General features: G+C 49.2%; 1 protein-coding gene across 1 annotated transcript in view; it reads right to left on the bottom strand.

Annotated features, from left to right (window-relative positions):
* The window catches only part of TSHZ3 (teashirt zinc finger homeobox 3), a 63,503-nt gene extending 60,985 nt beyond the window's left edge, over positions 1-2,518 (bottom strand). Inside the window, exon 1 of the mRNA XM_082489602.1 lies at positions 2,283-2,518. Within this exon, the coding sequence (XP_082345728.1) occupies positions 2,283-2,322 (40 nt within the window). The 5' untranslated portion in view covers positions 2,323-2,518. The remainder of the gene's footprint in view (positions 1-2,282) is intronic.
* Positions 2,519-24,281: the final 21,763 nt, after the last annotated feature.

Genomic DNA, 24,281 nt, shown 5'->3' with positions numbered 1-24,281 from the left:
GTGGCTATCAAAAAGCTAAAAGTTTAAAGAGATTACACTTCTGCTAAATATGAAAGATAGATCGCACATCACGGACGATTCGCTTGAGAAAGGAGGGAGAGACGGAGAGTGGGAGAGAGAGAGAGAAAAGGATACCTCAGAACGTGTGCTTCGAGCAGAAACATTTGCCTCCAGCCTTCGGAGAGCCCAACATACAGCACAGTCGAAAACGTCAAATGCTCGGAAGAGCTAGATTTTGCACAACTAAATGGCTGTTACAGAACAGAATTTCCCCAGGTGTGAGGAAAAGTTCCCCTTTTAAATTCAGTTGGAAAGTGTTACCCGGCAGCGCAGGCCAGAAATGCAAAATATTATGGTGAAGCATTATGCCTGCTACATTGTATCGCTACCCTGCTGCAAAACTTCCCAAACTTTCCGGCTGTTCGTATAGGCAGTAAGACTGCAAGAGACTCTGTTTCTCTATTTCAACAGTACGAGACAATGTGTGCATACCGCAAGGAAGGGAAGAGAGGAAATGTGGACGTAGTTATTTACAATTTGTAGGACTCCCCGACTCCCTTGCTGTTCACTAAATTCAAACCACACCGCTCTGAGCAGTTGTCAGACCGCCCGAGAGCCCCGCCGCATTTTCGAACGCCCGTTTGCCAACAACGCCCCACCGAGCTGCAGGACTACCTGCTCCGAGTTGTTACCAGCCCAACTACAAACGCGCGACCCGCAACGCTGCTGGAGCCTCCGGGAAACTTCGACGCACGGCCTCTCGCTCCTGAGCCTTCCTTTGGAAAATTACGGAACGCTGGTCCCCCAAACCTGTCCCAACCCGAACCCGAGCCTGTTCTCCCACCTACGCCAGCCCCATGCCTCTGGAAGCCCTGGTAGCATGTGGCTATGTGGCCCAGCTAGCCAGGAGCCCCTGAAGTTGCGCCGACAGAGAGTTGACAGGCCACGTGTGACGTCACCGAGTCTGGCGTTACCATGGCAAGTGATTTATTGATGTTTATCGGGAATGAATAGATCAAAGGCAGCCAGATGACAGGCGATCAATCAGCCATCAAATCAAGGATGGCAACAGGCCAAGGAAACCTTTTCCAGCCCACATATCCCCAACTAAGGATTACTGTAAAATTATGTTGGGCTTTTTTTTTTTTTCTCGTACTGTTTTCTTTTCAATTTGGCTTTTCGAAAAAATACCGCTCAAGTTTAACAGGAGTTGACATTTCTGGAATAAGGAAAACAAAACAAACAAACAGACAAAAAAACCTCACCAGGACAAAGCTTCGAAAAGTGTTTCTAAAAAGAAAAAAAAATATGGAGGAAATTGTAAAGGCACTATCAGAAACAGTCGACAGTCATTTGACAATACACAGACCCCTTTTTTTTTTTTCCTTGGATTGCCTTTGCAGTTTCTCATCTGGACTCATAAATAAGAAATCAATAGGATTAACAGAAGAGGTTGCCAAAGAAAGTGACCAACTAGGTGGGTCTGTGTCCAGCAGAGACACCTCCAGCGCAGTACAAGGGGAAGAGAGAAAAAGATAAAAGTTGAGCAAAGGAGCCAGTTCTGGGCTTGGATCTTCAAGTAACACTGCGGACCCTCCAAATCACTTTGTCCCTACCACTTCATTCACAGCGTACCATGTATTTACACATATCCTGCCTCTTTTTACAGAAAAAAAAAAAATTAAAAAGGAGTATTTTCACTACCTTTCAGAAACCATCTGCATGTGAGTGAAGGGGATGGAGAAGGACGAAGACTACAAGGGAGAGAAGCAAAGTAGTTGCCAAAGTACGGGCTGGAAATGAACAAAATTCGCCTCCTTCTCCCACCCCTAGAGTCACCCAGATCATCCGTGTCCGTGGAGTGTGTGCCCGCACGCACCCGCCCGGCGTCCGCAAAGTGTTGCCCCCACAACTGAGTCGGGCGACGGCGGAGTTAGGAATAAATCAAAGTGGGTACCAAAGTAAGGAAAGGGCTTCCATGCGCCCCCTCCCCTGCCACCCCAAGGTAAAAAAAAAAAAAAATAAAAAAAAAAATCAAATCAAAACCATTCCCCCCCCCCCTCCGCCACAGTGCCGTTGCCTCCAGACCAAGAGTTGGCTCTGCGAAATCCACGGCATGCGGGGTGCGATCGCGGGGAGCGGGGCATCGGGGGCGGGGGGGGGGGGGGGGGGGGAAGAGCCCGGTACGGACCGAGGGGCTCAGCCCGCTGGAAAGCGGTTATGAAGGAGAGGGGAGGAAAGGGAGAGGAGAGACAGACGGCCGGGGAAGGCGGCTCTCGTACCTGCTGCGCGCCGGGGCGCTTGCTGCTTCCTCCTCGGCATGCTGAGCTCCTGCGGCCGGCGGCGCCGGCGGGGGGGGGCTGCCGGGGCGCGGGGGTGGGAAGAGTTGCTTTAGCCCCAGAGATCCGGTGAGCTGCTCCAGTCTGGGCTCGAGGGCTGGGTTGGGGATATATTTTTTTTGTTGCTGTGCATACACGATGCCGAGGAGGAGGAGGAGGCGGCGGCGGCGGAGGAGGAGGAGGCGGCACAGAGGAGAGGACAGCCCTGCTGCTGCTGCTGCTGCTGCTGCTGCTGCTGCTGCTGGCAGAAGAGGGGGGAAGTTTGACAAATCGCCCCGGAGGAAGGAGGAGGGGAAGCCCCCCGAAGAGGTGTGCGGGCGGGAGGGCTGGGGAGAGCCCGCAGTCCCCCCCACCCCACCCCGCGCCCCCGGTGCCTGGCCGGGCTGGGGGATCACGGCATAAAGACGGGGGGGTTCTTGGCAGGAGTCGGCGGAGCCTCAGCCTGCGCTCTCCACTCCCCGGCTCCCGGCTCGGCGCTGGAGCGGCGGCGGCGGCGGCGGCAACAGGCGAAGCTTGAAGGGAAACGAGATGATCGCAGTGTCACTCAAACTAACCCGCACAGAGGGAGAGGGGCACCGCGCTCCCACCGCCTCCCGCCCCGGACGGCACCTTAACTCTTTGCGCATCGCGCCGCCGGGGCCGCCCGCCGCCGGCCGGCCACGGCCACGGCGGCGGAGAAGGGTCCGCCCGGGGCGGCGGCGGCGGCAGCGACGGGGCTCCCCCCCCCCCCCCCCGCCCTCCCCGCTCCTCGCCGCGCCCCCTCCGCCGCCCAACTTCGCCCGCCGCTCTCCTCAGCAGCCCGCAGCGGCGGAGGGGCTCGGCCCGCCGGGCGCCCCCGGGCAGGGCAGGGCAGGGCAGCCCGCTCCGCTCCCCGCCTGCAGCCCTTCCCTTTCCGCCCCCTCGCACACCCGTTCCCCGCCGGAGCAAACATCCCCTCCGCCCCCCCCCCCCCAACCATCGCCTTCCCGGGGCACGGGACACCCCCTCCCGCCTCATTCCCGGCGAAGGAGGGCCCGGCCCCCGGCGCTGCAGCCCTGTCCCCGCCGAGCCCGGCCGCCCCGCAGGGTGACAGCGGCGGCGGCAGCCCGGGCCCTCGCCCCGCCGCCCGCCCCGGCCCCACTCACCGGCGCGCCGGGCAGCTGGCGGCCCGCCGGCACACATCCAGCCCGCCGGCTCCCACCTGGCTGGCGCCGCGGCCGCCCGGGCTCCGCTTCGCGCCTGCGGGCGGGGTGTCGGGGGCGGCGGGGGCCGCTCCGGCCGGCGGCCGGTAACGGAGGCGTCTCCGCCGGCGGAGCCGCTGCGCCCTGCCCCGCGGTGCCGGCGGGCAGCGCCCGCGCACTCCCGCGCCCGGCTCTTCGGGGAAGCTCACTTTGCCCTCTCTCTCCCTCTTTTGGGGGCTTTTTTTTTTTTTTTTCTTTCTTTCTTTCGGCTTTTGGGGGTTTTTTGGGGGGGCTGGTTTTGTTTTTTTTTTCTTTTTTGGTCCAAGTTCACTGGCGAGCCGCCGCGCTCAGTTCGGCGAGCGCCGGCGGATCGATGTGCTGCGGGTTTGATTGTGCATCCCTGGGCGGCGGGGCCGCGCAGCGGCGGGGCGGCGCGGGGCGCGGGGGGCGCGCGGGGGCCGGGGACGGCCTCCCGCCTCCGCCGCTCTGCGCGCACGGCCGCGGCGGCACCGCACCGCACCGCGCCGCGCCGGCACCGCCGGAGGCCGCCTGTGCTCGGGAGAAGTGAAGGAAAAAAAAAGAAAAAAAAAAACAACAAAAACACAAACAGGAACAACAACAACCAAAAAAAAAAACAGTAGCGATTTTTTTTTCTTTCTATTTTTTTTTTTTTTAAAGTTCACGGGGAGGAATAAAAAAAAAAGGATGATCTCACTTTTACGGTAAGATCAAAAAAATCTCCACTCGCCCCCATTCTTCGAGATTTGGGATAATTCCAAATACCTGACTAAGTGCAGATGTTGTTGCGTCTTCACATCTTATAAAGCCGTCGTGCCGCTCTTTTGCTCTCGCTTTCCTTTTCAAGTTGCAGGAAATTCAAACACTTTACATGAAGGGTGGAGAAGGTTTGGGATTATTTTTTTTTTGGATTATTATTGTTATGAGTTGATTTTTTTTTTAAGCTGATCTTTAGGATGAAAAAAAAAAAATCGCAGTCGCCTAAAGTCCCCGGGAAATTGCTACTGTTGGGGGGAAACGAAACATTTCTTGCAAACACGAAAATGGTGAGTTGTCAATTGCCGCTTCTGCTGCCAAATTCGCTCAGTTCCATCTCATTGATACTCGCTGGTTGCTCCGCACAGTTACAGTATCTGCTCACAGAAGGAGCGATCAGATCTACTTAAGAGACGACACCGAGACGTTCCCCCCCTCCCCCCCAAAAAAAACCCTCTCCGTGTGTATGTGTGTGTGTGGGGGGGGGGGGTCTGGGGGGAGGGGGGGGGTGTGTGTGCAGCAGGACGGGGCGCGGGTTGCGGCGCGGCTGGCAGCCCGGTGCGGGCGGGCTCCGCCGCCGCGGCGGTGCATGCCGCTAGATCCGCCCTAACATCTGTCCGTCTCACCATTGGCGCATCCATCAGTGTCACCCTGGCTGCACATTGCAACGACAACACATCAGACACAACACAGACCGGGATTCGGTACAAATAACCAACATACTAAACAACTTAACCAGGAAGGAGGGCACCAGCCACAGCATAAGTATTTACAAATGTTAGACAGCCTCGGAAAACAGAGAGGGCTCGGCTGCGATTAATAACCCGTTCTTCCTCTCTCCCTCCTCCCCTTTTAAGTGGGAATCGGGAAAAAGAAAACCTAAATAATTTACACGCACCCCCACCCCCTCGAAGGACGCGGCCGCGGGTCGCTCCGCGCTCATCCCGGCTGCGCCCCCGGCCCGGCGGGGCGGCGGCACCGGGGGAGAGGGGGAGCCCGGGGAGCTCCGGGGGCTGCCGGCCGAGCCGGCGGGCGCTGCGCAACATGGAGGATTTCTCCGAGCTCTGGAGCGGGAGAGGCTGAAACAAACTTTGGGAGACTCCGCGGAGAGAGCGGGGGGAAGCACCGGGAGCGCTGCTCCTGCCCGGCCGCAGCGGGCACCGGGAGGGTCAGCCCTCCGCCCGGGAAACTACAGCAAAATCAAAGCGATAAGGCGTGTTTAGCCACTGCAGTCCTGGAAAAGCTTTTCTTAAATGTGCGGGAGTCCTCTCCAAAGCCAGGAATTGCTCTGCTCTCCCATTAGTCGGCTGCAGAGCATCCCGAGGAAAATGCTGCAGCCGCCAATCACTAATTATTTTGGGTTTTTTGGGGGGGTGGGTGATGCAAGTTGTAAGAACTTTTTTCCTTCCACCTTCCTCTCTCGAAACCTGCTCATCTGCCACTGGCTCTGTGCGACGCGGAACCCACCCGCTGCCCTGCAGCCTTGCCCGGTGTGCCCGGCGCAGGGGGCGGCGGGGCCGGGGCTCGGCGGGCTGCGCTCCCGCCCCGCTCTGCTCGGGCTCGGCTGAGCTCCACGTCCTCCTCTCGCTGTCACACTCACCTACAGGCGCGTAGCTACCAATTTAGTGGCATGTGCATTTTCACAGGTTCCCTGGCAGAGCTCTGCCTCTCGCAGAGGGACAGCCCGCGGGGAAGGGGCTGGCGGGTTCCAACCCCAGCGGCTGAACGGGGGCACTGAAACAAACGTTTGCGAGAAAAATCCCCAGCCCCGCCGGCTGCTGAGGGGGGGTTCCCAGCTCTTACCTCGCTTTTCAAAGGGCGGGCCACAAGCGCTGGCAGTGGAGGGTGATGGGCTTCTAACAGTGCACCGAATTGGGGTGGGGTGGGGGGTGGGGGGGGATAAGAAAAAGTTAAACTTTCCGTAAACAGGAATCGGAGGAACTTTCTCGGGTCAATTAGCAATAATAACTCTCGTGTGTGTGCGAGAGAGGGAGAGAGAGAAAGGCAGCAGATACATGCGCACCCAGACACATGCACTGCACTTACATATTCACAGCTCTTAGTGCCAAGACGCTCAGGAAGTCGTGGAATAATTTGGTTGTTAACTGTATGCAGTTTTTAAAGAAGAAAAAAAAATCTATTGAACTTTCTATCAGGCGAGTTACAGAGGGAAATGCAGATTCTTTCGTGTGCATCAGCTTCTTTGGGGGTCACAGTCTATTTCAGAGAGCCAGAACCCGTAATTTTATTAAGTGTAACATTTACAAACATAATGCATGAAATCGATGGCTGTACAGACTCCATCTACAAAGACTCAGCACATGAGGCTCAGCTCGAAGCTCGCTCTTCCCGGCAGTTTTAAGCCCAGGTACCAATTATTTACAAGTCCCATAATTAGATAACCATCACTCCTGAAGTTTCCATCAGCTAAGAACGTTTTACATTTCAACACCGCGCACCATTTAGTGCCTTTCTTTGTTGTGTATTTTCACTGCTCATTTCATTCCCCTACGTGAAAACTCCAACAGTTTCCCAAGAAACCCCTCCCGCCGCCCAGGACCCAGCGGAGGCAGCGGGCTGAGCTGAGAAAACGACCGTTGAAATTAACTGGTGGTTACGGGAATAGCCAGGGAGGACCAGTGGGGAAGTTTAGTAAACTTGGAACAGCTGCCTCTTAGAAACCAGCGTGTTTCAGGCTTTAACCTTTCTCCCTCCCGAGCCGCGTGGGGATGTTTCGCCACTTGTTCCTTGCAAACAAGGAAGGGCGAAGGGTGCGCCGAGGTCCCCGTGTGCGTGTGTGGCTGCTCTCGGAGACTCATTTATTAGCATTGCGGTGCTTGATTGCTTACCAGAGGGTCAGACCCGCTGCGCCAACCGCCCCATCCCTGGGCGCTCCCCGGCTCCGCGGGGCTCCTCCACCCCTTCCAGCGGCCCCCGCGGGTCCTCGCCAGCTCCGTGTCCCCCGAACACGCGGGGAGGGCCGGGCATCAGCCAGCCGGGGCCTTTGGAGGTGTCCCGCCGGCCGGGGAACGGGCTGTCGAGGGAGGAGGCGGCGCGCCCGGGGCCGGGCTGCCGGCGGCGGAGGGGGGGGGCCGAGCCCCGGGGGAAGGCGCGGGGCAGGGCGGCCGCCAGCAGCTCTTCCCGGGGCAGCCCCCGCGGGGCAGAGGCGCGGCCGTGGGCGGCGGGAGCGGCGCGGAGGCGCCGGCCCGGAGCGGGCGCGGAGAGCGCGGAACCCGCAGCCGCGCCGGGAAGCCGCTGCCCCGGCCGGGGCGCTCACCCTGCCCTCTGTCCCGGGGAAAGGGACAGACCAACCCGACCCTCTCCTCCCTCCGAGCGCCGCGGTGGCACCCCATCGAAATGCAAAAAGTGTGCGGCAAGTCCTTCGGTTTCTCCCGGCGGAGAACAAAGAAGAACCAGTTTTCATTAAGGCTGGACTGGATGAATACGGATCTGACAAGTTTGTTTAAAAACGCCACTGCCCGCGACCGAAAACGATACTCCACTTTTGTAAAATACAAAGTGTTGTCAATAACCATTATAACGGCAGTAACAATCTGGGAAGGGAACAAAGACATTTTGTAATATCTACATAACTTTATTAGAGCAAAATAATTTAAAAAGCCTATGAATTCCCAAACCTCCTGAATACAAATGAATAAAAGTTTTTCTTCGGGCTAAAATCTTTGCTTGAATGTAAATTGTTTGGGTAAGTGAATTTACACAGCAGCAAAGTTTGTTTGTCTTAGTCCAGTAGCTTTGCTTTAACGAACCAGATGTTTTGTCTGTAAATTGTCCAGAGGACTTTTACAGTTCTGACATGTAATAAGCCCCAGAAAATCGGAACTGGGACAGCAGCGTCCTTGCGATGAGGACCAGGCATTTCGGAAAGAGCACGGGGGAAATAGATAGGAAAGTGTAAGCACACCCAGCGTCTTAATATTTTGAAGCATTCCTTTAAAGCTGGAGGTAATCTTGTCCGAATCGATTGGCTTCCGGCTGGAGCTAAAAGTAATTTCCCCCCTAACCCCAGATATCAGAAATGCGGCCCCCCCACCCCCCCAAAAAAACCCAGCCCACAGTGGTGGGGGGCAAACTTCGGCTCAGGGAGCCGCAGGGCGCTGCGGAGGGTACTCCCGGAGCGGGGCAGCGCGACCCTCACCCCACCGCACCGGCCCCGCAGCCCTCCGCGCAGCTTGGCCGCGCCGAGCGGTCGGTCCGTCCCTCCTTCCGTCCGTCCGTCCCGGCGGCGAGCAGCAGCGGCGGCGCTCTCCCGCGGGGCCCCCGCGGCGGCGAAGCCCCCAGCCCCGCGCCCGCCCGCCGCTAACAAGTTCGCCAATTAAACTTGGGCGGCGGGAGCGGCTGCCCGGCCCCGGCGCTGCCGGGATGATGCTGCTGAACTCCCCCCCCGGGGGGAGCCGCGGCCCGGTCGCCTCCCCGCGGGCGGGGGGGGGGAGGGAGGGAGGGAGGGGGGGGGCGGCGGACGGGCAGAGGCTCCGTCGCCTTTTGCGGTGCTTCTCGGCCGGTGCAGGGCTGCGCCCCCCGAGCTGCCCCGGGCTCCCACTCGCCCCAGCCGGGCTTCCTCCGGGCCGGCGCCCGTTCCGAGCCCCCTCCCCCGCCCCGCTGCCCCCGCACTTGCCGCTCTCCCGGGGGCTGCGCTTTTTGGAGGTGGTGGCTGCTAAAATAAGATCTATCGGCGCGATTCAGTCCTGCTGCATTCTCACTTATTCCCTCCCCCCCCCACCTTGAAAGCACTTGGGGTCTCTGAAGAAACAGTCGGCCACTGCTTTGAAGGAAATAAGCGATACCATTCAGAGCTCCTGTAGCGTAATGTATTCACTTGGGCAGTAGGAAAATCTTTTATGAAAAATAGTTACAGATCCTGGAACTCCACCATATGTGACAACAAAAGCTATTGTGTTAGCAGAAGGGCTTTAGCTAATTTTACCTATACCAAGTTTTACTAGCTGCGGGCTTTGGGAACGCCTTTGTGGAGACTGGCAGTGATCCTCAGCGCTGGCTAATTTAAAAGGCATTTGGAGGATCTGGGAGAAGGGGAAGGTGTTCCCCTCATTTCTTGCATCACCTGAAAGTTTTCATTGCACAGCTAACACAGCTGCTCCTTTGCTGTGCTGCTTTGCCTGTGATTTAACGCAATAAAGATTTTGTTGTGCACCGATAGACTTTTTTGAGAAAAAAAAAAAAAAAAAAAAGGGAGAAAATATATGAAGTGGGAAGTTGATAAAGCCTAACCCCGAGCAAAATCCTTCTTTCTTTTCACAGAAACTTATTTCCCAGACTTGGGTTTTGGTTTTCTTTTTTAGTGATTCGCACATAGTGCTTGCGCTAAGGTATGCAAGTTTCTCTTTAAAAAAGTTATCCCCCTGCCAATAACGCACCTTTACCCGGCTGCGGGCACACTCCGAGCCCCACCGCTCCTTTACTCTACCGCCGAGGGAAGAGAAGCGCCACAATCGCCCCCGCCCGCCCCCAACGAGCGCTGCCTGCGCGGAGGGGGGCTCGGTGCCCCCCGAGGGGATGGGTGCGCACCGGGCCGAGGATGACAACCGGCTCCGGGGGTAGCAGCCGGTCCCGCAGCCCCGGCCCCGGCCCGCCTCGCTGCGCGGAGGTGCGGGCCTCCCCGCCGGCCTCCCTCCCTCCCTCCCTCCCGCCGCCCCCGCGCCTCGACGAGCGGCTTTGATGTGGGGAATGAAGCTGTGCAGGCCGGTAGGCCACGGCGTGGCACGCGGCCAAGGGGCATTTAAAAAAGACATAGAGGGGCTGCCGGGTCGTAAATCCTCGCTCCCCAGCGCGCCCGGCAACTACTGTTTAGAAGGGCCTTATTAAATTTATTATGTATGAAGAGCACAGGACCCGGATGACGCAGACCATGTGCAGGAGGTTGAACTCCGCTCCCCCCCTCTCCTTCTCCTCCTCCTCCTCCTCCTTCCCCCCGCGGGGCTCCCTCCGCACACGCGGCCCGGCCGCGGGGGGACGCGGAGCGCCGGGCTCGGCCCTAAGCGGCGGGACCCGGCCGGCACCCGGCATCCTCCTGCCTCCCCCTTTCCCCAAGCAAAATTAACACAACTAATAAAAATTGGCTGTTTGGGCGCAGCCGCCCCGCCGAGGCAGCGGCCAGGCCCCGACCCCCCCCGGGAGGCCGAGCCGCAGGGGCGGCCGGCGGCTGCAGCATCCCTCGGCGGGCAGGTTTGGGGGGGGGGGGGGAGGAAGAGGGGGCTGCGCTGGTGCTGGGCACCCCAGGAGGCGTTTCAGCCTGGCCTTGGCAGCCCCATCCGTGCGCTTGGTTTGGGGGCAGGAGCCGCGGGCAGTGGGTCACCGCTGCGAGCGTTGGTGCCCACGGGGGCGAGGGAAGGGGCCGGGGCAGGAGCCGGGGCTCTGCTCCCTCTCACTAGTGACCGGGGTTTGCACCGCCCGGGTCAGGGGAGATGTGGAAACCGAGAAAACCTGACACCATCATTGATTCCCTCTCTTTGTTCTCGTGTCATCTGTACACCGCGGAGAGAAAGGAACGCGACTTTAAGATTGCAATTAGCCAGCTTTAGGGCAGATTTCTTGCGTTGGGTATTTATTCCTATCAAATCTCATTTCTTCTCTGAAAAAAGCACTTCTAATTTTAAAATAAAACAGACGACGTAAAATACCTTCTATCCCTCTGCAATAGGAGTTGCTTAAATTATGACTGGATGTGCCTAAAAAGTCGTCTTACAGTTTCCCACTGATTTTGGTCAGGTCTTGAAAGAATAGCATTTTTTTCCCAATGTTTTAGAAGTATTAACTTCCTTTCAAACATTCTTTAACCTTTAATGTTTTGTAACTTGATGAAAAGGTCACTTTGTTCGAAGTGGATGCATCTGCTCCATAATTGTTCTAATATCAGGCAGAGATCCATCCTAACACTAAATTCTTTTATGAGGATTTTTTTTTTTTTTACTATACTATGTTAAGGTTACCATGAGTAATTGTTTTAAAGGCAAAGAGCTATAGACCAAAGGATGCTCGCACTTTATTTAATTTCACCAACTTCAGATGTTTAAAGCTGTAGTCAGCAGATGACATTAGCTGAGCTCTGAGAAGAATAACCTGAAGAGTTTCACCTCTTCCCACTTTTGTGGGCCTGGGGTAGAACAGGGGCAGAATAAATAGCTGAATTTATAGACCGAGCTGCATAATAAAACAGCACAAAATACTGATTAATACTGCTTTGAACCTGCAGCAAGTTTGATCTGAGTATCTCAAAGTACTTTACAAAGGGCTCGGTCAGAAAGCTGAGACACAGATGGGTTCAGACCTAAGAGCAGAGGGATGCCGGAGATCCAGAGACCACTGGACATCGCTGTCTCAAGAATCAGACTCGAAAAGCAATATGGTGGTAAAAACATTGCTAATCTAATTATATTTTAGACTACTTGCTGTGAAGGCAACAGAAGCTTTCAGCACGTGTAAATCAATATTTATTACCAGGAGCAATAATATTTTGAATCTGCGTATTTAGCCAGTTTTGGTATGGAGAACCTATGTTCATTCCCCTGCAAAAGATCAGGAGATGAACACATTCATTGCCACCCCTGGGCTGAGAATGCCCCTCGGAGGGGCAGCTTGTGGCCCCAGCCATGCGGGCAAACATCACTTATTCATGATGCTGTAGCTGCTTTGCAAGAAGAGTGGTGATACCTGACTGCCTATCAGAAATTAGAGGGAGAACTTTGATGCAATTAATGCCTCCAAAATACAACAAGATTTTCTAATTCTTACAGAATTCAAACATCCGGAAAATATGTTTAATTAAAAACTTGGCTATACTTTTTCTTTTTTTTTTTTTTTTTTTTAAGATTTTTCTAAAAAAACCCAAAGAAATGAGCTAATTATATTGCTTAGTATTCTAACATGCCTTTTTTTTTTTTTTTTAATATCACACTTTTCTAGCCAGGCCAGTCCCTTGAGGGCCAGTTCCTCATTTATAAGGAAGTCCCCAATGGGAGTTAAAAAGAAGCTATTTTATAAGAGGAAAATATATTCTGAAAGAGGAGCCATACAAAGATAACCCCACATCACATATATCAGTATGGAGGCTGCACTATGTATTCCAATAATGCAAATCTTCCCCTGCAATAATTTGCTCGTTAGTGCTAACGGAAGCCCAGATACTGATGTCTGTGTATTTGTTCTTGTATTTTTTATCACACTAATGCTTTTAACTAAAATTATTTTTTAAGTTTGCTTTATTTAATGAATTTAAAGGTCAATCCTCTTCCTTTCCATATGCAAATCCTATTAATAGTAGAGGTTTGGTATTAATGGGAGCTAATAGAGTAGATACCCCCTTCACACAGAAACCCCACAAGAGAACAAAATAATCTCAAGAGAATTTCAGTAAATTTGTTGCTTCTTTCTCCCCTTTGATTAAGCCTGTAATCAGGGTAGCCATACCTTGCAAATAGGAGTGACGGCCAGATGAGGGATGAGAGGTGGGAGGGCAGACAGGGGCTCCTCAGCTTCCAAACACAGACCCCAGGGCAAGGGCACAGCCCCACAGCACCTAGAGCTCACCACCACCACCACCACCACCACCACCTCCTCACCAGCTGCTAATACCTGCAGGAGCCAGGCAGGACACAAGGTGCCATCACCAGGAGACCCTTCTCCACCCTCCTAAAGAAGGAACAGGCAATTTCTGCTCCCTTCACAGGTCAATGGTCTCCACCTGGAAGAGCACAGCAGCTACTCAGACAAAAACAGGAGCTGCTGGAGGTGGTAAGGGGGTAAAGTGAAGTTACTGCCTCTCCCCATTTCTGCCACTTTTGAAGTTAACTGCTTTGTCACGGTCTTTTTATTTATATTTGATGTAGCAAGATTCACAGTTTTTGATATTTGTGGGTGGTTTTTTTTGGTTTTTTTTTTTTTTTTTTTTTTTTTTTTAAACTACAGCTGTTGGTGTTAAAATAACACCACTTACATGCCTGTGGAGGGGGAGGTGGGGAAAGAGAAGAATAAACTCTTCGCTTTCATCTGCAGTCCCTGTAGGAAAACGCTCCCTGTGCTAATGAGCGAGGAACAACCCCGTCTAGCCTAACTTATGCAATAAAACTATCATCTGCAGCGTTTTTCAAGCAGATGAATCCGGATACCAAACAGCAAAGCATCATTAGTCCGGAGCAGCATCTTCCTTGGCGAGGAATAAAGAATACCCCGTGCAGCCCCTGGCAAGGCCAGCGCAAGCACGACTCCTGCACGTCGGCCTCTGTTTCGTTAAGGGCAAGCCGAAGTAATGTGATTAAAAGAAGTGGAGAAAGGGATGAGTCATAGACCATGGAGCGGTGTTAATTTTTCACTTATCAAAGGGCACTAACCCGCTCCCTCTGAGCACCAGGGAATCTTGCAAGGAAACCCATCGTCACTGCAGCCTCCCTCCCAGTTGTCACTCCTGAGCTGTTTTCCCAAGTTTTCCCAAATACCTTTTCTCGACCCGCACTTAGCAGGTGACATTAGTCTACTACACTGCCCAGCAGCACAAGGCCTTTCACAGTCACATTTTACAACATCCGAATGCCCCTCCCAAAACTCAGAACACCGTATTTTTTTTTTTGGGAAATCGTTTTTTGTTTCCTTAAATTGAATTTACTTTTCCACTGTTTACACTGAAGGTGGGTTGTTTTTTTTTTTTTTCTTAATTCCTGAGCCTAGAAGATGTTTTTACCCTTTGAAAAAGGTTGTGTCTAAAAACCAGAGAGCGTCGCTGGGAGCTGTGGACAGAGCCCAGCAGTGCTCTTGGTCTGCCCAACCTCTGAGCTGCAGAGAGGCAGGAGCGACAGCAAGGACCAGCAGTCCCGTGCCCCTAAAACACAAAGAGCTGCCGCTTCCACGCGTGGATGCATTGAACAAATCCTTTTCTCTCTGCTTGGCTGGTGGGATGTTGGAAAGTCCCTCTGAAACAGCAACTGTGGGCAGCGACGGTCCTTGTGATACACGCAGCAGCTTCCATCTCGCAGCGATTCTGTTTCCGGCTCTTTGCGGGCTAAAGCAGATGATAGTATCAGATCATACCGTCGCTTACGTTAAGGTCACCTTTTCTTTCACAGCCTTGTTGCGGCCGTAGATTTGGCAAGGGCAGGGCGGGAGGGTAGGAAGCGCGCTGGGATGAAAGCCAGGACCCTGCTCACAGGCCCGTAGTTTGGATTATAGGCTCAAACACTCAAAACTCCCATTAACTTCCATGCAAACGGGAAAGCCTAGAGTCAGGCTTGTTATCCGAAGTGCGGGACAACATAAGACTTACACTGCTTACGTTTTGGGGCGGTGAGCGCTGATCGCTACAAGCATGCTGTTTCCAGCCAAACAGCGAATCTCTGTAATTGTCCAGGTACGTCACAGGCTCGAAGAGTTTGCGTTCTTACAACATCTTAGGTATAAATTAATTCCACAACCAGGAGCCTGGGCTCAACAGAAGAGCGCAGTTGCCTGTTATAGCAAATCTGGTGTTCCCGGATTCAAATCTGCTACAGGCGCCCTGGGTTTTAATTAATATATTGTTTCATATGCATGAGCATTTCGTGTCTTTCTTTTTGTTTTGTTCACACCCTGCATTTTCAGTTTAAACGAAGCGTATTCTCCGTGTTAGCCTCCGAAGCAACTTGAATAAATCTCACAGCCTCTGTAGATCTGGTAGCCTTTCCAGTGAAGGAGGCAGCAGTCATGCTTCGCAGAAAAGGGATAACATCCGAGAGCGCAGCTGATAAGAGCAACAATTTACAAAGCAAGAGATCTGTTATGCAGTGAAAGCTTTATTACCATGACTTGATGTTACATCTACAACACATAAGGGTTAATCATTGCAGCAGTTTGCAGCTGGTTTGTGCTCTCAGGGGAGCCATCGCAATAGACTTCGGCGTGTAAGACAAGGTCAGCCCCGCTCTCCCGGGGTCAGCAGGCCACGTGATAACGCAACTCTCAAACTTCGGCTCCGAGGAGACACAGGTGCCAAACCCATTTTGTGGTCTGTTGTAGAGCGCTTCTTGTGGTTTTTATTCTCCTCAATAAAAACACATACAGAGCTCTGTGGTATATAATTGGATGGCGAGTTTTCCGAGCTACCCATCAGCCTGAGTTTTCTGTGGCAGCAGTGGGTTCGTGAGTTTGCCGGGTCCATGTAACATTTCACGGGAGACTTATTCTTAGTGGACTGAGAAGACAGAGCAGTCAGTGCTGAGTTTAAGGGCCAAATCCTGCATAATTTGCTCAGTCTCGCGGTCTAAAACGCTCACATGAGTAAAGTGAGTAGAATTGGACTTTAACATTTTATTAATATTTATCTTCTACTGCTACAAGACACAACAATAATCAAATAAGAAAAACTTTAATCCTCAAATGCAGCTTTAATCTTCAAATTGGTTAGCTTATCAGAAGGGTAACATTTATTTTCAAAGACAGGCTGCTCGGAATGATCAGCTGAAATAGAAACCTGTAAGTGAAAGGATGTGAGTTTATTGGGCAGCGTTGTCTATATTTATAGTTTCTGCTCAACCCGTATTTCTGTTTTTATATGCAAGTGTCAAAAATTAATATACGGCAAACTTCACCAACAGTTTTAAGAGATCCTAAAATATAATAAAATCAATAAATGATGTTCTGGCATAAATGTTTCTGTAGCTGAGGGTGGTCAGGTTCAAAGGGCAACATCTGACCATTTCTCTTCCCCACCCTGCTGCGGAGTAAGACCCTCCCCTCAACTTCAAATCACTGGGGAGAGGGTAATTTAAGCTATACTTGATGTACCCTATACATCACTGTCTTCAGGACCAGGTTTAAAATTAAACTCTGATGTACAAAGTTAAACAAAAATGAGATAAAAATTGGCAGGGGTTGAAGAGGGTCAAAGTAGTCAAAACACAAGGTAGACTATTGCTTCTTTTGATTTATGTTATTCTGTGCACTAAAAAAATAAAATTATAGCTCTCGTGGAGACTTTTTTCATCGAGAATAACGCATTCCTAATTTGTTTTCTATAGACTTACAGGGCATTTGCTCTGGGAGGTGGAAGCATTTATTTATTTATTTGTTTGTTTATTTATTTATTTATTTATTTATTTTGGCGGGGGCAGAATATCACCGAGTGTTGGCAGAATATTCAAATCGTCATCAGACACAACCTTTGTCACTCAACAGCGAGTGAGAGAGAAGAGTATTTCACCTTCCCTTAGTGGTTGTCTTACAACGTGCACATCTACAACTTTATACACGTACGGAGTTTTGCTTTCAGGCAACTCTTTTAAACACCAACAATGCGCTATAGTTACATTTGGTAGCAAAGCGAAAGAGTTCAGTGAATGTTTCCTTTTGCATGTTATACACGCACATAATGCAGTTACCCTCCAGAAATTCAGTGCAGGAAAGATGCCAAACAGCAGATTCTTTTGAAACCAATTCAAGAAAATCCTTGCAGGAAGTTAATTTTTTATGATGTAGTCAACTTTTCCACATATTGCCATTTCCATGGTTAGTGTGTGGACTGCAGGCACAATAATTTGGAATCGCAATCTTTATTTTCTCTAATACGATAATGAAATCAACTACTATCCCCTGGAATCAAATGAATTTCTCTGTGCTACTCCAGTGGGAGGAATAAAAGGGTTCTACTGGCTAAACTGCCAGGCTAATGGGAAAATGAAGAAAAATCAAGTCCTTAGATGGCTAGCAAATAAAAAATGCTTATTTTAAACAAAATGGTGGACATATAAAGATCTTGAAATCTTTTAAAAACTGATTAAGCAAGCTTTTTCCAAAGGTTCTTAATTTTCAAATGGGAAAGTCCTAATGACTTCGTATAGGTTATAGCCGGCTGAAGCTGGGCATGTTCTTGGGCTGCGCGAGGGCGTTGGACGGCAAAGGCATCTAAACACTGGAAATGTCTGAACTTGATTTTAAATCTGACAGGAGAAAAACTTATGCTGTCCAGACAATTATAAAAAAAAAAAAAAAGTTTTTATAGCGCCGTTTCATTAATATTGACAATGATGATTCTTTGTTGTTAATTTAGTGAGAAGCTGTTTGCCATTTAATACGCAGATTTTAGTCTTTCACCAAAAGTTGACGTATTGTGTAAATTACACTTTATGTGTGTGATTTTACAGGACTGACCTGCATATGTGCCTTTAATAGTCACAATTTGGCAAATGATTTACGTACTAATTAACAAAGGCGATTCTTCACAAACACCTGGTTGGGAAGCTGGAAGTGCAGTGGGTACGCGAACAGCAGGCTGTTTTAACAGGTACAGCAAGCAAAGGTAAGGATCAAATGTTGTGACGGGTCCAGTACTTGTGATCTAGTGTGCCAAACCCTCTGGATCTAACAGCTGGGCAATATTTTTTGTACCACTGATTAAGGCTTTTTTAAATACCTTTTTTCTAAAAAAAAACCTTTTTGGGGTCCCATAGAAGACTACTCATGCACCCTGTAACTATAGCATTTATCATAGAGCAGAGCGAAGAACTAGTTGGTTAGGAAACTATGATCCAAAATTTTCCTGCGTCTGTTACACTTTGGGTATCAGGAGAACTGTGAATTAAGATGGTCAGGAAGGTCAGAAGGAAGTGCTGCAGCACTCACGAAAGACGTAAATGCTGTGAGAGCTGTAGGATCTCAGAATGAAGGTTCAGAGAGAATGCAGGAGCCACTCCGCGGCTAGTAGCTGCTCAGAAATCAGCTAAGGAACAAAAAGATATGAAAAATTTAAAAAGAAGGAGAGTCTCAGCTGTTAGAAATACACGTAACCCTTTAAAATCATGTGCTTAGCATGAGCAACGTCTTTTGCTGATTTATCCAAGCAGCAATTAGGAAATCTTCCTCAGCAGAGGTGCGGGGCATAGAAAATGAATTGATTGATTCTTTATTGCACGAAGTAGTTGATTACGGGTAACTGATTCCTTTCACAGATGCTATACTAAGAGCGTTACTGTACGCAATCATCCAAGACTAAGATGCATCAAGGGGGCCTAAGCGTGCTTGCTTAGTAAGCGCCTAATTCGGAGCTCACCGAAAGGGAAAGATTTCCGCTGCCCACACAGGGCTCCGGATTTGGCCTTTTCCATCTTCCTGACTGAAAGAGGGATTTCCATTTCGCTGCAGCTGTGAGATGCAGTTTCCTCCACCGTATTACGCTGTCCATTTTTAGTGCCCAGTATTCTTCTAGAGTGAAATTTACCCATCAACATGTCCAAATTCCCCGAATTGTTTATTAACGACACTTCTGCGGTCCCTGTTTTTACCAAGGAAAGCAGTCTTACCAGAACTTTCTTCGGAGCGTGTTCAGATTTACATTACCTCGCTGGAGCACGTGCAAAGGTACTGCGCTCCGAGCAACGGCAAAGAACCGAGCCTATAATTTAATAAACCCCCTCTGAGTAATTAGCATTCGCTCTGTGAAATTCCAGGTTTGCAGAGGTCCAGCCAAAGGCCTAAGCACCGTTTAAGTCCAGCTTATTCCTCAAGGCACCTCTGAACTGAATTGGGCCCCGTTTTATTAAATTACAGTAGAAAGCCTGCCATGTCAAGTATACTGATGCTGAAAGACCCAACCTCGCAAGACCTCACACAGATAAGGAATCATCACTTATGCTAATAGCACATTTGACTTCCGTGGGATGACACATGAGGATGGACTACTTACTTGACTAAGATTAGTAAGAACAGGCATGTTACGCAGAACAAATGAGTTATAAATATCCAGCTGCAGCAAAGTGCTGACTCCCATCAGCGAGTGTTGTGAGGGTGAATGAAGGGCAGGATATGATCTTTAGAAACCTCGGTGAATATTATTATTGAATTGGTGACAGTTTTGCAGATTTCTAACCTATAATAAAGCTCAGCTTTGCCTTCCCTGTGACACGCTTCTCTCCACTCTTTTTCTGTTCTGCTTTCCTTTTCTTCTGCCGTAATCCAAAACCCCATTTGTAGATTTTTTTTTTTTGTACCCTTACTTCTTTAATGTTTGCAAAAGAATTTTGTGTTTTTGAAAGGTATTTAAGCAACAGCCACAAAGCCACGAGTGCTCCTATTTAACTGCAGAGCAAACCACTTGGTAGCATCTCTACACTGCCCTGCCAGTGTTCCTCCCCTCTGCTCTGCTGGGATCAGTGCAGTCTCTGTGCTCATTTAGTCCTTGGCTTCTCCCTTCGAAGCTGACAATAAGGGCATCGTACAGGGGATGCCATTCCAGCGATTTTGTCTGATAAAATGCCTAACGGTTAGGCCTCTGTTTAATACAATTTTATTTCGTACAGGTCACAGAAACAATCTGATTTTGGCCCTTATGCTGTATAATGCCTTTGAACCAGCACTCTAGAAAGAGAAAAATCTTTATGTCTAACCTGACTCAGTTTCACTCATCTGTTGTTGAATTCCTTGTGGTCCATTCTCCCCACCCCCCACCCTCTTATTTGGTTTCCACTAATTTAAAAAGTATTTTGATGCAATTAAGTAAAATTGCCCTCCCTGGTTTTCCTATCCTGATCAGACTTTTAAAACTGATTTTTTTTTTTTTTTTTTTTTTCTTTTACCCCTGGCTGGAGAAGCTTTATCTGACAGTAGTGTAGCGGTGAGCCCTGATGACTGGCTTCTAGGGATTTTATGCATCCAGAATTAATTTCTTCCTGAGACCTGGAGAAATCATGAATGGTGAAGAATGTTTCTGGTACATGCATAAAAACTGGTACAAATATTGTATCCAACACCAAAATCCCCAGTACTGTAACCTATTTACAAAGGGACCCTTAAGTCCAGTTTTGTTTGACCTGTATTGTAGACAACGGTGTAAAAGTCACAAAGTCAAAGAACATAAATATTATAGCATTAGTAGTACTCTTAAATTGGTATTTTCCTGTTTCTTGGGGGCTTCTAGCTCAGCTATAATGATTGCTCTGTGCGTATGTGCGCCGGTGTGTTTTGCCAATCACACAAGTGAAATAAAAATGCCCCAATTTCTGCAACTTTGCTTTCATTGCACTGTAAAGCACCAAAAGCAGAAACAGTTTCCTGAAGAACTCCTCCATAGCAGGCCCTCGAACGAGATGACTGTTTCTAATAAGCAACAGCTGTCGTTGTGGTTTTACTAGTCAAATGATTCATGTCTTTTGCTCAGAAATGATAAGTGGAACAAATGTTTACTTAGATATGTAACAGAGGAACAATTGAAAAATAGTAGACTGTCAAATAGAAATATTTTCCTGTTATCTGATCCTTGACAATTAGTCTGAACTGGTTTTTAGTCAAGAGGCAGCGTTACAGCGGTGCAGTTCGGATGGGGAAGGGTCTCGCTGCCAGAGCCCCGCAAAGCAAGCGCAGCAGGCTGGCCTGCAGACGGCTGCGGTAGCCCGGCCGATTCGGGGGGGACACTGTGCAAACCGCCACCCCCAGCCTCATTCCCGGCGGTCTCCCCTCCTGCCTTTAGTCACCTTTGAAAGGAGGAGAGTAAACTTACCATTTCCAGCAGTTTCTGCTCTGTCTCCAGGGAATACCCAAGTGCTGCTCTGCTGCTTGGTCTTGAGTGACCACCCTCTGTTGGCTGCTGCCTCCCCAGGATTTTACAGGGTCTTCAGGGAGGAGCAGATTAAATGAGGAAAAGTATTCTAACGCAGGAGATTCCAGGCTCTGTTCAAGGACAAAAAGATTACGTTACCCTTCGGATGTTGGGAAGGAGACCCTAACAGACCCTTGATATATCTCTGCTGAGCCTGGAAGCTGCTGCAGTCAGAGAGATTTGACACCGCTGTGGCATCGCAGGGCTAGAGGTAAATTTTTAAGTGCTAGAGGAAGCACTGGTGGACTAATTCTTATGAGCCTAAGAAGACAGCATCCAAAAACGTGTCTTCTGCCTTTGAAGGGGGGGTTGGGAGACAAACAGGCATGGAGAAGGCCAAGGGAGCTTTGGGATGCTCAGCGTGCAAATGATACCAGCGTACATCTATAAGTTATTTGAACTTACAGGGATGCTTGCTGGTAGGAGAGGGTTTAAATCCACCTGTATTTTGCGTAGATTCTGGACCTTGTCACTTTTTCAGAATTCTCTCTTCGGTATCGCTGTATGACGCCGCACTGCGTTGCATGGAAAGATTGTCAGAGCTTCGGTTTCCCGTCTGTAAAATGGGGGTCATATTTTCTCTCTCCCGGCCTTCAGCTTATAAGGCTCCAGGGACTAGAATGCTTTAATTGCGTGTTTCTGTATTGTCTCGTACAACAAGACCCTGATCTCAGTTGAAGCCCGTAAGTATCACTGAAATATAAATAGATAATAATAAATAGATGATTTTGACACGAAATGGAATTTTACATTCTGGAGAGTGAAATAAAATATGTACTAAAGTCCACTAAAGTGTAACCGTGAGATCAAATGATAAAATTCTTCTGGCGACAAAGAGTTGACACAAATTTGTGAGATTAAACCGAACCAACTCAACGGAGGCTTGTTCTGGTGGTTTATTCATATAAAGTATATGAAAAAAGTAAGTGAGATGATCAAATTACCCTCACAGCATGGATTTTGACATGGATGTAGACTAACTGAGTCACCGGAGGGCTGAGCAGGTGCGTTGTTCTAATTATACCCTCAGTCTTGTGAGGAAGGAGCAAACTTCCCGGTTGCTTCCCTGGTGGAGATAAGGTGTTATCAGCCATCAGCAAATGAGAGGGGAGAACAAGGACAAGGCACCTGATGGGAGAAGCGCAGGGAAGGAGGAGGCAAAGAGAGCGTATTCATAACGCTACTCATCTTTTAAAAATGTATACACATATCTACTCTGAGCCATTTGGATGCCACTTCTAGTACTCATTTCTTGTGTCTCTGAGTAACCCTTCCTTATGGCGAGGCACACAAAATTCTTTTTTAACATTTTCTCTTTTATGGTCTTCCAGTGAGATAGCTGGCTAAATATAACGATTTATTTGTTTATTAATTAATCAACAACAGGCATACCAGGAGTTACAATCCAAACAGTCCCCCACACAGGTTTTTATCACCATATATTATACCCCTAGGGAAATACACATCTTTTCTTTCAGGAGCATAAATGGACATTTCTATAAATTGCAACTACTTGGGTGCATGTAATATGCAATATTATTCATCTTTGTATTCCAGGTGAATCCAGACTAGACTACCAGCCTCTAGGGGAGTCTGCTTCATATAATTATCAGTATTCAAAGAATGATTGTAGATGTTGTAGCTTAACAGCAGGTGAATGGTCCTTATCTGAATATTAAATAAAGCGCAACTGGATTTCTAGGTTATCTCTGGCTAAATGTTTGCAAAGTCATTAGTGAAAGCATGCAGCTATAATCCCAACCACTCTTCTTCTTACAAAGGATTTCCACTTTTGTTTTTAATTCCTTTACAGGATGAATTGTTCATCTCCTCTTCCTACACACACAATCTCGTCCCTTGGTTGGACTACCAGAAACGTCAAGGAAGCTGCCTTGTAAGTAGTACCTACACTCTTTTTTTTTTCTTTTTTTTTTTCTTTCTTTTTTTTTTTTTTTGAATCCTAAACAACAAAAGAAACCTAGGGAAGAGTGACACAGAGAAAGATTTATTATTTCCTCTAAGGACTATCAGAGCTCTGAGTGTTGGGAAAGGGCTGTTTAGTAAACTGCTCCTTTGTCCTCCCAAGTTCTGGGAACTTTAGCTCTGTATTCGGTTTCCGTATTGCATGATCTGAGAGAAGCTTTATGTATTTATTTAGTAAAAAGCTTTTATTACTGTTTTAAAATGGGGGATTTAATATACTTGAACACTGTTTTAGTAGCTCGATAGTGGATGCTGTGTGAATATAGTAGATAATAGTTACGAGAAAATTAATAGCAACAAAGAAAAAGAACAAAAACACCCCCTGCTGAGCAGAAAGGAACAGACCAGAACCAGCATAGGAAAATTACTGGAGAGAAAGCACGCAGAATTACCGTGGGACTATATAACATAAGATTTTTGAGGCACAACTTGTGTTTCAATCCCTAGATGTGAAAAGAAGAGCGATCCTGCTAGAGAGGCATTCTGAAGAGGAATTTTCCAGATGGACATACTCTACAACAAGGTAGGTAGGCTAGGACCTAGGTAGGCCGCATCCTCTGCCACGCACCACAGAAGCTTTACACCCGCTAAGGCCTGGGCCATCCTTGGCAAAGCATGTTATCACAATAACAGAAAATATTTTGTTTTCAATGGATATAAAAATAATTGAATATTAAATGGAATATTTTAAAAAACCCAAACACAAAACCTCCAAAATGGAGGCGTCACTAGAGTAAGCTATACTGTTTAGTTTTACATGGATTCCCATTTATTTAGAGCTGTAGCACATGCTGAGTTTTCAGCACGACATAGGCTATCGGTTTTAGTTTTCCAGCACTACCCCTCTCATTGCTGCTGTTTCAGGCTGCTGCAGACTCAGGCAGATGTTACCACACCCACCTACAAGGCTTTCTGCTCGTCTTTGCAGAAATTCAGAGTGGAAACACAGATTCAAAAAGGGAGGAGGGGAGAACACTGAGCACGATTTTGTGTCTAACTCTGAATTATCCAGCAAGCCACGCAGGCTCGGGGACTAAGGAATACAAGGGACTCTGCATCTACACGCCAAAGTCCCGTTCCTCTCAGTAACAAGAAATAGGGAGAGCTTTTTCTTGCACGTGAGCACGTATATGTATTTTCCCGTAAATTATGTAAAGCTTGTAAGTTTTGGAAGTACACCGATTCACACTCTGCCATCAAGAAATGGGTATTCTGTAGCCCTCTAACTTTTCTAGCTTTGTTCCTTGGGACAGCTACAGTCAATGTGACTGTGGGCTCATTCTGGGCTTTGTACCCGTGCTACGGTTGCCAGCAATTCAGGAAACAAAGCTTGGAGGCATGTGTTTCTTTCCAGTCCCATATTCCTAAGTATATTTATATGAAAGTGAACGGCACAATAATTACAGTATCGGTTCTGGTATTCCTGTTTTAATAATG

Source organism: Vanellus vanellus, assembly GCF_965231255.1.
Source record: "Vanellus vanellus genome assembly, chromosome: 12".
Lineage (NCBI taxonomy): Eukaryota > Metazoa > Chordata > Aves > Charadriiformes > Charadriidae > Vanellus > Vanellus vanellus.
This window is presented reverse-complemented; position numbering and strand designations above follow the sequence as displayed.